This window comes from Natrix helvetica (genome assembly GCF_964273705.1).
Source record: "Natrix helvetica genome assembly, chromosome: 8".
Taxonomy (NCBI): domain Eukaryota; kingdom Metazoa; phylum Chordata; class Lepidosauria; order Squamata; family Natricidae; genus Natrix; species Natrix helvetica.
In genome coordinates, this window is record NC_138559.1 from 3,051,860 (window position 1) to 3,065,046 (window position 13,187).

At 44.6% G+C, this 13,187-nt stretch overlaps 1 protein-coding gene across 1 annotated transcript in view; it reads right to left on the bottom strand.

The window, feature by feature from the left end:
- Positions 1 to 11,508, bottom strand: part of SNRNP200 (small nuclear ribonucleoprotein U5 subunit 200) — a 65,336-nt gene extending 53,828 nt beyond the window's left edge. Inside the window, exons 1-9 of the mRNA XM_081961059.1 lie at positions 11,291 to 11,508; positions 9,970 to 10,133; positions 7,823 to 7,994; positions 6,395 to 6,587; positions 4,463 to 4,518; positions 3,660 to 3,758; positions 2,687 to 2,839; positions 1,744 to 1,843; positions 459 to 595 (exon numbers count right to left, since the gene is read on the bottom strand). Coding sequence (XP_081817185.1) covers positions 459 to 595; positions 1,744 to 1,843; positions 2,687 to 2,839; positions 3,660 to 3,758; positions 4,463 to 4,518; positions 6,395 to 6,587; positions 7,823 to 7,994; positions 9,970 to 10,133; positions 11,291 to 11,335 — 1,119 coding nt within the window. The 5' untranslated portion in view covers positions 11,336 to 11,508. The remainder of the gene's footprint in view (positions 1 to 458; positions 596 to 1,743; positions 1,844 to 2,686; positions 2,840 to 3,659; positions 3,759 to 4,462; positions 4,519 to 6,394; positions 6,588 to 7,822; positions 7,995 to 9,969; positions 10,134 to 11,290) is intronic.
- Between the last annotated feature and the right edge of the window lie 1,679 nt (positions 11,509 to 13,187).

Below are 13,187 nucleotides of genomic sequence, written 5' to 3' on the forward strand. Positions count from 1 at the left end.
ACTGCACTGTACAGTAGAAGCCATTTTACGGCAGTACAGTAGAAGCCATTTTAAGGCACAACAGGCTGTATCTTAACAGACCGTGAGGGGTTTGGGGGCGTCTTACTCCCACAATATTCATTTCCAGAGGGTATGTAATCTGTGTACCAAGTTTGGTTGACCTTCTGATCAACAAGCTCAAGAGTCTCAGTTGCTGAGCACAGCGTACCTAATTTACATTTATAGAGAGTGCTATAAAGCACGAAGGGGTGGTACATAAGCCTGAATACTACTGTTATTGTCACTTGTTTTAGTAGTGCTCAAATTGTGCACGTTACTTCACGTAGCAATGCTACGTATACAAAAAATAAGCCATACGGTGCAGCTGTGTTGCACAAAGTCAATCCTGGTTAAGCTGCTTTGGTGCAATCATCCTTTTAATAAGGTTCCTTTCTTTATCCCTGCTATCAAATTCTTACCCGGATCAAATCTTCCTTCTCCGTTTCATGCAGCTGATACAGGAACTTTGACAACTCGGGGTCCGATTCCATCTTTCCCATAATCCTCTCCTTCTCGGCTTCACTCTGAGCACTTGCCAGGAGACTGCAGTAGAGGACTATCAAGAAAGCAAAACCTCAGTTAAAGGTCTCTGGAGATTCTCCGTCCTCCAGGTCATGGTTGTCCCAAAGGTGCTTATTTTTTCCCAAGAGGCAACTCGACTTTCTGGTTTTTCTTTTGAAGACGTTTTGCTCCTCCTCCAAGAAGCTTCCTCAGCTCTTCAAGATAGGAGAAGAAACCCATCAGGACGATTCAGAAGTCTGCCTGCATTTAAAAGGCAAAGGCTGCTCTTTTGAAGACAGCAAAGTCCTCATTTTGGACAGAGAGGACCGCTGGTTTGAAAGAGGGATCAAAGAGGCCATTTATAACAAAATTGAAAAGCCCTCTCTCGACAGAGGAGGAGAGATACGACATCATCTATCTCCAGACTGTAACATGGGTCCTTTCAGCACTTCCACATCCGTTTGCACCACTCAGGTGATCTTGAGGACACAGATAAGCCTCCAAGTGGCCTCAATGACCCTCTCAAAGGATGCAAATGACTAGCTGTCTGCAAGGAGAATCAAACCTTTATTCCCCACCATCCTGTCAGAGCTGAAGAAGCTTTTTGGATGAGAAGCGAAACAACTTCAAAAGAAAAAAACAAGGAAGTCCAGTTGCCCCTTGGAAAAAAAAGCATCTTTGGGACAAAACATCAGTTGCATGTGAAACAAACACAGGAAGAGCAAAAACAAGGACATAAATATAAAATTCTCCCAAGGGAAATACTCTGCATGTAAGGTAGTATTGCAGGTAGTCCTCAATTTATAACCAGTCAGTAAGCAACCATTCAGAGTTACAACAGACCTATGGGGGCGGGGGACTTACTGGCCTGGATTTCAACAGCTGGGGAGGAAGGGGGGAGGGGCTATGGAACAGCTTGCCTTCAGAAATTATGGGTAGTTTTTAAGAGTAGACTGGACACCCAGTTGTCTGAAACTGTATAGGGTCTCCTCCTTGGACTAGAAGACCTCCAAGGCCCCTCTATTCTGATTGTTTATCAGAAGCCAGAAAGAGCAAAAATAGATTCTTGAAATCCGAGCTGGGTGGAAATAAGCAAAGCCCAGCTCTCCTCGGCTGTGTATCTCAAAGGGGTTTTTGTGACAAGAAGCCAATTCTTGAGAGTCCCAGAAAGCAACCTTCCACATTCCAGCAATATATACTTACTCATCATTCTGTGCTGTCTCAGCACTTTAATGAAGTCAAATGTGTTAAATCCCAGGAGGAGAACCAGTTGATTCTCACATTCTCGGTCATCGCTGGCCGTCTGGGGAAGGAAGCGAGGAAAAACGGATAGGCCTTGAAACAATTTCATCTTATATGGAGAATTCAAATGGTAGAAGGGCGGACAGAGCCACGGGGCAGTCAGGAAAAAAACACAGGGTGCTGCCTTTGACTGACAGGTGCCGCCTCTGACTGGCAGGTGCCCTTCAGGAGTTTAAGGCATATTTTACCAGCCCTCTTTGGACGTACCATTAGTTGCATTTGGGTCTTCTGAATTGCAAACACAATGATTTATGGGGCTTCCCTATCTAAATAAAAGTCTACGGAACTGATAGAAAAGAATATTTGTAGCTCAGGGTTAAAATGAGGAGTCTTTGAGAGGGACAAGATGTTTCAGAGTAGGGGTCTCCAACCTTGGCCACTTTAAGACTTGTGGACTTCCAGAGTTCCTCAGCCAACAAACTTACTTCCTTCCTTCCTTTTCTTCTGCCCTCCCTTGCTTTCCTCCTTCCTTCCTTCCTTTCCTCCTGCCCTGTCTTGTTTTCCTCCTTCCTTCCTTTCTTTCTCTGCCCTCTCTTGCTTTCCTTCTTTCTTTCTTTCTTCCTTCCTTCCTTCCTTCCTTCCTTCCTTCCTTCCTTCCTTCCTTCTTTCTCCCTTCCTACCCTCCTTTGCTTTCCTCCTCCCTCCCTCTAATTTTTAGAGCAAAGCTGACTGACAAATTCTGGGAGTTGAAGTCCACAAGTCTTTAAACTTGCCAAGGTTGGAGATGCCTGTTCCAGAGGACAGGAGTCACGGCAGGAGCCCCAAATATTAAGCCACCCCCCCCCCTCAAAAAAAAACCCAGCAGGATCAGGATCAGAGCACCAGGGTCAAGCAAGCAGCCCACCTTCAAGATTTCCAGCACTTCGTCTGCCTTTTTTTGGGAAACGATGGCGTCGTCATAGAAACGGCTCAGCTGGCGTTGCAGCCAAAAGGCGTCAATGTCCCTGGGGTGCAGATCTTTCTTCTTGGAGCACATCAGCTCACCGGAAGCCACCAGCTGGGGAGAAACAGCAGGACTTGCACCCTGAACACCCCAAGGCCCAAAGGCAACACTAGGAATACACAGACTCTCTCATTCTTCCGGAAATTAGAAAGCGCTAGAGCAGTGGTTCGGGACCCCTTTGGGGTGATCGAACGACCCTTTCACAGAGGTCGCTTAAGACCATCAGAAAACACATATTTTCAAAAAAATACGGAAAACATAAAATAATTTTATGGTTGGGGGTCACAACATGAGGAACTGTATTAAAGGGTGGCGGCATTAGGAAGGTTGAGGCCCACTGCGCTAGAGGGAATCCTCAACTTACAGCCTTTCTTTAGTGACTGTTTGAAGTTGGTAAAGATAAAGGTTCCCCTGCACATGCATGCTAGTCGTTCCCAACTCTAGGGGGCGGTGCTCATCTCCGTTTCAAAGCCAAAGAGCCAGCGCTGTCCGAAGACGTCTCCGTGGTCATATGGCTGGCATGACTCAACGCCGAAGGCGCACGGAGCGCTGTTTCCTTCCCACCAAAGGTGGCTCCTATTTTTCTACTTGCATTTTTACATGCTTTCGAACTGCTCGGTTGGCAGAAGCTGGGACAAGTAGCAGGAGCTCACTCCGTTACGCAGCACTAGGGATTCGAACCACTGCGTTCCCCCCAAACACTGAAGTGGCTTCCAAATGACATGCTCATTTCACTCAGCTGACAGAGGAAACTCCAGGCCTGAGTTTTGATTGCCTTGGGTCTGTTACTTGGAACCCTGACGTTTAGTCTCCAATTTAATCAAACTAATTGTTTTATTTTTTATCAAAAGTCCTTGTTTTCTCAGGGACTCACGTTAGCCGAGAGGGTACAGCGAACGACAGCTTCATCGCCTTCCAGGTCTTCGTCAGATGCTTCATCCCGGACTTCGCCATAGACGTCCTCGTCGCCTTCCTGTTGGTTCACAACGACTCTTTTACTTAAGAGCCCCTCCAAGAACAAGGCCTCTTCCTCCCAGGGACATGACAAGCCTCGGAGAGGCCACTGATGAACAGGGGCCTCGCTCAGGCAGCGGAAAAGAGCACAATCACAACAGGCCATCAAGGGTTTACAGAACGCTGAATAGACTAGGTTTCCTGCCAATCTGCAAAACTACTTCAACTGAAGCCACTCTTGCTCATGGCTGGGGAGAAGAGGGATGGGGAAACTCAGGAAGGTGGTCCCTCAGCTGCTGGTCATCACTTCTATCAGCCAGCATGTCAACGGGCATCTGTGAGAGCAGAGCGGGAAACTAAGGCTGAACTGATTGGCCCATGTGACTTGAGAGACACAGGGAGGTAGGGAAATTTTATTCTTCTAACTATCCCCAAGCACGGGGACTCTTTAGAGCTTTTCTAAGTGCCGAGATGATGTACTCAATAAAGGGTTTCTTGAACCTGAACCAAGTGTCACAGTCCTGACTTCCCTGGGTTCATTACTCAGAACAATGACATTTCCTGAACAAAAAGTCCAGGAAGCACCCATCCCTGGCACCCCCAATTTGTTTCTCTAATAAAAGGGGATGGGGGAATTATGCTGGCCGGTAGGTCAATTGATCGCCAGAAAATGCAAGTGCTACACAGAGCAGAATTCCACAGCACAGAAGCCTCCATGCTCACTTCTTCGTCGGACTCAAACTGTACATTCACTCCGTAGGTCTCATCGATGTTGTCATCTGCAAGAGACCAAAAAATGCTTCGGTGAGGAGAAGCAGGTAGAGACAGTTCTCCACTTAGAGCCACTTGTACAATACAATACAATAGCAGAGTTGGAAGGGACATTGGAGGTCTTCTAGTCCAACCCCCTGCTTAGGCAGGAAACCCTACACCACTTCAGACAAATGGTTATCCAACATCTTCTTAAAAGCTTCCAGTGTTGGAGCATTCACAACTTCTGGAGGCAAGCTGTTCCACTGGTTAATTGTTCTCACTGTCAGGAAATTCCTCCTTAGTTCTAAGTTGCTTCTCTCCTTGATTAGTTTCCACCCATTGCTTCTTGTCCTGCCCCCAGGTGCTTTGGAGAATAGCTTGACTCCCTCTTCTTTGTGGCAACTCCTGAGAGCTTAGAAGATTGCTATCATGTCACCCCTCGTCCTTCTTTTCATTAAACTAGACATACCCAGTTCCTGTAACTTTTCTTCATGTTTTAGCCTTCAGTCCCCTAATCCTTTGTTGCTCTTCTCTGCACTCTTTCTAGAGTCTCAACATCTTTTCTAAATCATGGCGACCAAAACTGAATGCAGGATTCCAAGTGTGGCCATACCAAGGCATTATAAAGTGGCATTAACACTTCATTTGTTTAATGACCAAAGTTACAACATTGAAAAAAGCAACTTATTTTTTCACTCTTACAACTGCTGCAGCATTCCCATGGTTTTGATCACAAATGTAGACACTTGGAGACTGACTCATATTTATGACCTTTGCAGTGTCCCTGGGGTCACTTTTGTGACCTTCTGACGAGCAACGGGGAAGCCAGATTCACTTAACAACCACGTGACTAACTTAACAACTGGAAGTCCTCCAAGAATTTTCTAAAATGGCCAAAATTAGTGAGGTGTCACCCCCTTGGGTAAAAGAAAATTGTTAAGCTACATGTCCTTTCAAATTAATAGGTAAGTTTTCAACTTTATGAAAAAGGAGACAAAATTTCTCTCCACCTTCTCCATGACTCAACCTTACCTCACACAAACCTGCTATAGGTTGTCCTCAACTTACAACAATTTGTTTAGGGACCATTTGAAGTTACAACAGCAATGAAAAAAGCAACTTATTGCCGTTTTTGCTGCTTATGACCGTTGCAGAATGTGATCCAAATTCAGACGCTTGGCAAACTGACTTATATTTATCACAGTCACGTTCCGGGGATCATGTGACACACACACCCCACTGCAACCTTCTGAGGAAGCCAAATTTACTGATTTAAGTTAATAACTGTAGGGATTCATTTAATAACTGTGGGGAGAAGTGATAAAAGTGGGGGAAACTCATTTAACAACTGTCTCACTTAGCAACAGAAATTGTGGTCGTAATCTCGGTTTCTAAACTAAAACAACCTTAAATTGTGTTGATTCTCGGCATGGTTACTCCATGCATTACTCCTCTTAGTTGCCATTTATGCATTTTGTCCAGATTGGAATCCAATGCAAAGGCTTCCCAATGTGAAACCCATCCTTCTTTCCCCAACTGGAGTTTCTACAAAGCTCCCTACCATCCCAATGCAACATTGAAGGTTGCTAGAAGTTTCCTATTACGAAAGTTAGCAAGACAACAACTACAATAGATCAATCTTTTTTTTTAAAAAAAAGACAAGTCTTATAGGTTTCATGATGAAATCATCGAAATCTTCTTAGCTTTAACCATCTTGAAAGCTTTGGGCATTTGTGACAAGAAACACCACCCATCCCTGACGCTCAGCAGCAAACCAAATTTGTCCATGCAACCTCTCACCACCACATCCTGTTTGATCAAATCAAGAAAACCACAAGAAAGTCAGACTCTGCCCTAATTCAGAGAGCAAAAGCTAAAAGGAACAGAGGCCAGAGATTATACCCATATTCTGGATCTCCTTGTCTCCACCGTAATCTGTGATCTTCTTGCCCAGATTAACCAGGACGTGGTAACGGGTGTCATCTGTCTGGCCCAGTAAGAGGTCGATCTCTTTTCGCCGTTCCTTGTCTCGTAGCTTCTCATTTTTCAGGACAGCTAGCACTTCATCGGCCGCTCCACAGAGAATGTCTCGAGGCTGCAAAAAGCAAAAAAATAAAAATAAAAATGATACCATAACTTCTATGCCCAGTTTCAGGGATGAAAACTTGAGAAAATTTACCCTGCATCATAGGACTCATTGGTGGGACTGCATGTGCCCATATTTGCCCCAACAGAAGAGCATATACCATATTTTTTGGAGTATAAGACGCTCCAAAGCATAAGATGCACCTAGCTTTTGGAGGGGGGGGGGGAAATCTGCCCCTGCCTCCCAGGAATTTGCCTCCTTGCAACAAACAGCAGTTTCAATTTCAGCACAAGCAGCAGGGATTGCCATAGCCTATTGTCGCCTCCGTGTGCTCCATTTTCAGCCTCCGCATCCTGTTTTCAGCCTCGGCAGGCCTCATTTTCCAACCGTTCTGGGCATCAGGAATCAGAATGGGCGGAAAATGGGGAGCGTGGAGGCCAAATACGGGGCGCACGGAAGCAAAAAATGGGATGCAGAGGCCGAAAATGGGACATGTGGAGGAAGCGATAGGCATGAAACTGCTGGTGGCCAGGAGGCCATCCTCACTCTGTTACGTGGTGCTAGGGACTCGAACCACCAAACTGCCGAGCTTTCTGATCGACAAGCTCAGCATTTTTGCCACTGAGTTGCCTTGTCCCACTGTCTGAATGAGGGAGCCATAAACATGTTTTGGAAAGCCATAAGCATTTGTAGAAACACAACATAATTGGAAGCAATTCTTTGATAATACTTCAGCTACACCCCTGAATGATCATGTTTTTTTAAAAAAAATCCAAAGTCAGTTCAAACATCAGAAATCATTATCTAAGTGTGCCTATTGAAAAAGGACTGGTTTAAGTTACCCATAAAAGGATAAAAATAATGAGGTACCAGCTTGTTTTAATACAGCATGAGAATATTCCAACTACTCAAGAATACCAGCAAAAAGTAGATCTTCCAAACACTGAAGTAGTTTTCAAATGACACGTTCATTTCACTCAGCTAACAGAAACAGCACAAAATAAAAGTTGGTCATCCTAAAGTGGTAATGTATCTTCTATTTTATTTCTTAAAATCTATTGACCGCTCGATTCCAGTGGACTCTAGAGAAATGATAGAGAGCTTCATAAGCTGATCTGATTGTGTTTCTACACAAGAGCGCAATTGTGGTCTCCTATAGCTTTTTCACAAAAATGCTGGATGCCAAGTAGGATAATTGTGAAAGGTCACTTAGAGGACAAATGTGTCACCTGTTTTTCACTCACCTGATCCCCCAGAGCTGCCTGAATGAAGCTCAGTAAAACTTCATAGGTTTCCCGAGTCTCCTTCGTTTTGGGCTTATAGATAATTCCTACCATCTCATCAATACCCTCAGAAAGCAGCGTGTAGCCTTTCATCTTGTTTATATCATGCCTGTCTTCATCACGTTTGCGCCGCCTAGAAAAACCAGGAGGAAGATTAGCTAGCAGTCAGAAAAGACACAAGAAAATCTATCTAATGGACAGTTAGGAAAACTCTTTCTGAGGATTTATATTATACACAAAGGTGCATTTTCTCTCTGTCCCAATCAAAATTATTCTGATGTGAATGGTATTTTAATTGCTCTGTATTCAGTCCAGGATCCTCCTTTAAAACTGCCCAGTAATTAGGAGAGGCAAGGGAAGAAGGAAAGGGAAAGGAGGGGAGGAAGGAAGGAAGTAGTGAAGGAAGGGAGAAAAGAAAAATAAAGTAGAGTGGTGATAATACAAAATATAATGATGATAGTTAATACAAAAATGATGGTAAGCAAAGCAACCCAGAATGTATATTTTAACCTTATATCTAGAAAAACCAATGTGTAAAAGTGATACATATAAATAAGAATAATAACTATGTGAATGTATACCTGTCATTGTATGTAAGAGATTAAAAAATAAAACACTTTTTTAAAAACTGCCCAGTAACTAGAAATTTATCTCTTTAAACATCCATCCTTCCCCCCCACACCCCCATCCTCTCCTTTGGTAACAATATTATGCTGAGTTATTGAGAAGTTGAAAAACCTGTCCTCACTTTTGCATTAATTAGATTAGCCTGATAAAAGTATCACCCAACTACATTTTATGACAAAAATGTATAGAGCTTCCTCCTCCATTAGCCAATCTGTCTGTGATTTTTTAAAATACACAAACATTCTTTACTGCTGATGGGATAGCTGGTACCCGTTATTCTACTTGGTACCTATCTTGTGCCAGTACAATTCAAACTCATGAAGTCCTATCTCTGAGACAGCCAAACATCCTGAAACCTAACCCGTATCATCTTGAAGCACAATAAAAACCTTCTTTTCCTACGTACAGAGAAACATTCTCATTAGCTCATCTTTAGCTGTTTGCAATTTTCTCTGCCCCAAGCCTCAACTTCTATCAATTCATATTGCCTAATCAGAATTGTTTCTTCAGCATCTTCAATGTCAACTTCTAACTGAATCTTGAAGAGTGAGGTTTTAGTGCAAGTTTTCCAGACTCTCTCAGATGACGACCTGGAAACGTTTAATATTCTGATCAACTGAACACACTGTGCTGGCACATCAGGGTACAACAGTATCATAAGCAGAAGATGCAATGAACATGTCAAATCCATCCCACTTTGGAATTTAGTCAACTAAGTATATCAATGAATCCTCCAAGGAAAGATTGAAGGCAAACAAGTGGTATGACTGAGGCTTCCCAAGAGCCTGAAGCAAACTCCTGGTTCCACCAAAAAAACTATTTTTATTAATTGTGAATTCTGCTCCTTCACATCCAGCAAAGTCTTTCGAGGGAGGATTTACAGTCACAGACCTTCTCTGGCTTGGAGAGCTGCCAGGCCGAGATCTGCAAAACCTGGCAAGGAGTCTCGGAGAGTCACGAACCAATTAAGTGAACTAATTGTCTCCTGCAAGCTCCATTCCCCTTTCACTCCTCTTTTAGTTCCTCTGGGAGGGGCCATTCATCGTCCACCTGTGGTCTTATTCCCAAGTCATCTGGCAACTCTGTGCATGCGCACACTAGGAACAGGCTCCAGCTGTTCGTCTGCATCACTAAAGTCTGACTCTGAAAGCAGCTGATCACTGACAGAAACGGCTCTGGCCCCCTCTGCACCTCCGACACAGAGCCCTCATCAGAGCCTTCTCCAGATTCCAGGACTGGCCCACATTCCTCCCCAATCTCCTCACTGTCCGAATCTGCTGCCAGCTCCACAACACAACAACGCAGTCCAGGCACAAGAAGAACATCATGGCTTCAAAATCTAAGGGACTGGTTTGGACAAAACTTTTTTTTTGCTGCTGTTGATGAAAATAGGATCGCCAACATGATCACCAACGTCTGATGACGGATATGACACAAGAAGAAGTATGATATTAATAGGCAACCAACCCATAATTGCTTACTTTGCTCTTCTTTCTTCCTGCATCTGGGGTTTGGTCCTTTGGGCCTTATCACCCATGCGGGTGCCCTCCAGCTTCCCAACCAACGATAAGACCTCTCCCGTGGGCTCATCGCGTCTGGTCCGGTCAATCAGAGACCGATCAGCTTGAAGCACAAGATTAGAGTTCTGAAGGAATTGACGCACAGAAAGAAAAAAGGGAAAGAGAGAGAGAGATCAGCAACACAGTAAAGGCTCTACAGTCATTTATTTCAAGCCTTTCTTTCTTAACATTTGCAGTGCCCAAGCCAATCCCATTACAATAAAAGGCACATTTTCTACCATTACCCTGATAGTTAATTGCTGCAGAATCACAAGCATAAATGTGAGTTGAGCATCCTAATGTAAATCATGTGACTATAGTGGAAATGTTGCAAGGGTCGTCAGCGTGAAAAACGGTCTTAAGCCCTTTTTTGAATGCCGTCGTAACTTTGGTCACTTAATGATCTATTGTATGTACGTACACTGAGAGCTTCTGCACCGGAGACAAATTCTTTGTGTGTCTTATCACACCTGGTTAAATAAAGAATTCTGTTCTGTTCTATGCTCTATCCTATTCTATTTTTTCTATTCAATTCTCTATTCTCTTTTTTTCTATTCTATTCTCTATTCTATTCTTTTTTCTATTCTTTCTCTTTTTTCTATTCTATTCTCTATTCTTTTTTTCTATTCTTTCTTTTTTCTATTCTCTATTCTATTCTTTTTTCTATTCTATTCTCTTTTTTCTATTCTATTCTCTTTTTTCTATTCTATTCCCTTTTTTCTATTCTATTCTCTATTCTCTATTCTGTTCTTTTTTCTATTCCATTCTATTCTCTATTCTATTTTTTCTATTCTATTAAATTCTCTTTTTTCTACTCTATTCTCTTTTTTCTATTCTATTCTACAGTCTCTTTTTTATTTATTCAATTCTCTATTTTCTAGTCTATATTCTATTCTATTCTACTCTATTCCATTCCATTCATTTTCTCCATTTTATTCTATCCTCTCTTCTCAACGAGTGGCCGCCTGTAAAGCCTACAAAATCTCCCTCTCCCCCCCCGCTCCGTCCCCTTTCTCTGGCTCCCCATTTCTAGGCTGCTTGCAGAAATCCCCCCTAAGGTCGCCTCAGGATCCCCAGAAGAGAAGAGAAGCGGCCAGGTCACCATTCCCGGTGCCTGGAGCCACCTCCGGCCTTCCCTTCCCATGGCTGGACTCAGCCGGCTTCCCCTCGACTCCCCGTTACCCTGGCGGGGCTTTAGGAGGAGGCCCCGAAAGCGGGGCTCCCACCCCGTCCCCTCACTCACCGCCTTGTACTCGTACTGCAGGCTCCGGGCGGTCACGTCCGCCATGGCGACGGCGGCTTCTTCCTCCTCCGCCCCGGCTCGGCTGGGCCTTCCCCGCCTTCTCCCGCCGCTCCGGGTCTCTCTCTCTCTCTTCCCAAGCAACGCTTCCCTCGCGCACAGGCGGAAGGAAAGAGGAAAAAACACCACACGTTTCGGAGTTTCCGGTTCCGGGTCAGCTCCGGAAGTTCTTCCCTCTCTTTTCCGGACGGCCAGGGGGAGGAAGGGGGTGCGTGACGTGCCTAGAGGGGACGCCCATTGGCACGCGCGCTAGACGTGCAGGTTCTTTTCGACAGATTTGAGTTCCGCTTCGACCCTCTTGAAAGGGACGGCGGGGGTAGCGATGATAAAAAGGATAACGGAACGGAAAGGGACACTTGGCGGTCTTCTAGTCTGACCCCCCACCACCACCATGCCGGACAAATTATTCTGCAACCGTAGAGTAGAATAGAATGGAACAGAACAGAAAATATATATTGGAATATAGAATAGAATAAATATTGGAATATAGAATAGAATAGAATAGAATAGAATAGGCAGAAGCAGGAGCCAAAAGAGAAGAGAAAATAGAATAGAATAGAATAGAATAGAATAGAATAAATATTGGAATATAGAATAGAATAGAATAGAATAAATTGAGGGATTTAGAATAGAATAGAAAATAGAATAAATATTGGAATATGGAATAGAATAAATATTGGAATAGAATAGAATAGAATAGAAATTCTTTATTAGCCAAGTGTGATTGGACACACAAGAAATTTGAATAATGATGGAGCGCCTGAATAATGATGGTGCTCTGGAGGCAAGTCACGGTAACAACAGCTCTTTATTAAATGCAACAAGTGAGAACAATCCGGTGAAGGTTGAGTCTGACAGCAGCCCTTTTATAGGGAGCTGTCAGATCCTTCGACCAATGAGATTAAACCTCTGTCCTGCCGGAACAGAGGACCTTGGTGGAAACCACTATAGTTGAAGCTAGTATGTAACACCCCTCCCCTCTTAGATGGAACAATCCTACTTGTTACGTAATCACGCAGGTAGGCGGGCTTTTGGGTAGCTCTGCCTGACCTGCGCAGTTCAGTCGGAGGGTGTTCTTTGAGCAGGTGAGACGGACCTGTTTGCTCCGCAGCTCCGCTTGGTGGAAGCTCCTGGAACCTTTCACAGGCCGCGGCTGGAGCTTCTAGAGCCGGTTCATTAGGAGCTCGCTGCAGGCCTGCAACACAACCAGATAAGTTCCCTGGTACCCTCTAGCTTGAGCTGCCTGTGGAAGAAGTGGCGCATTGTTCCCTTTGGGTAGGGCTTTGGCTAACTCGTGCAGGAGTTACCTCTGGTTGTCTAAGAGTGGAGTTGGAGAGACGGCCACGGAGTTGGTCAACGTGCCTTCTCCAATTCCGACCGTCCTCGAGCTCTACGAGATACGAGCGAAGTCCGATGACGCCTATCACTGTGGCAGGAATCCACAGAGTTCCCCCGGCGTAGTTGTGGGCATAAACTCAATCCCCTACGCTAAAGTTCCGAATTTTGCTTGTGGAGTCGGGGCGATGCAGCAGAATAATTTGGGTGTAGCCGGTCTAAGTGGGACCTTACCCGGCGACCCATGAGAAGCTCGGAGGGGTTTCTCCCTGTAGTGGCACTGGGTGTGATATGTTGGATTAGCAGATAATGGTCAACCCGTGTTTGCCAATCTCCCGGGCCCATCGTAGAGAGGGCCTCTTTTGCAGATCTCACCATTCTCTCCACCTGACCATTGGAGGCCAGATGGAATGGCACGACCAGGGCATGTCTGATTCCCTTTGCTGCTAAGAAGGTCTCGAATTGCATGGTGGTGAATTGGGGCCCAGTGTCAGAGACCAAGACG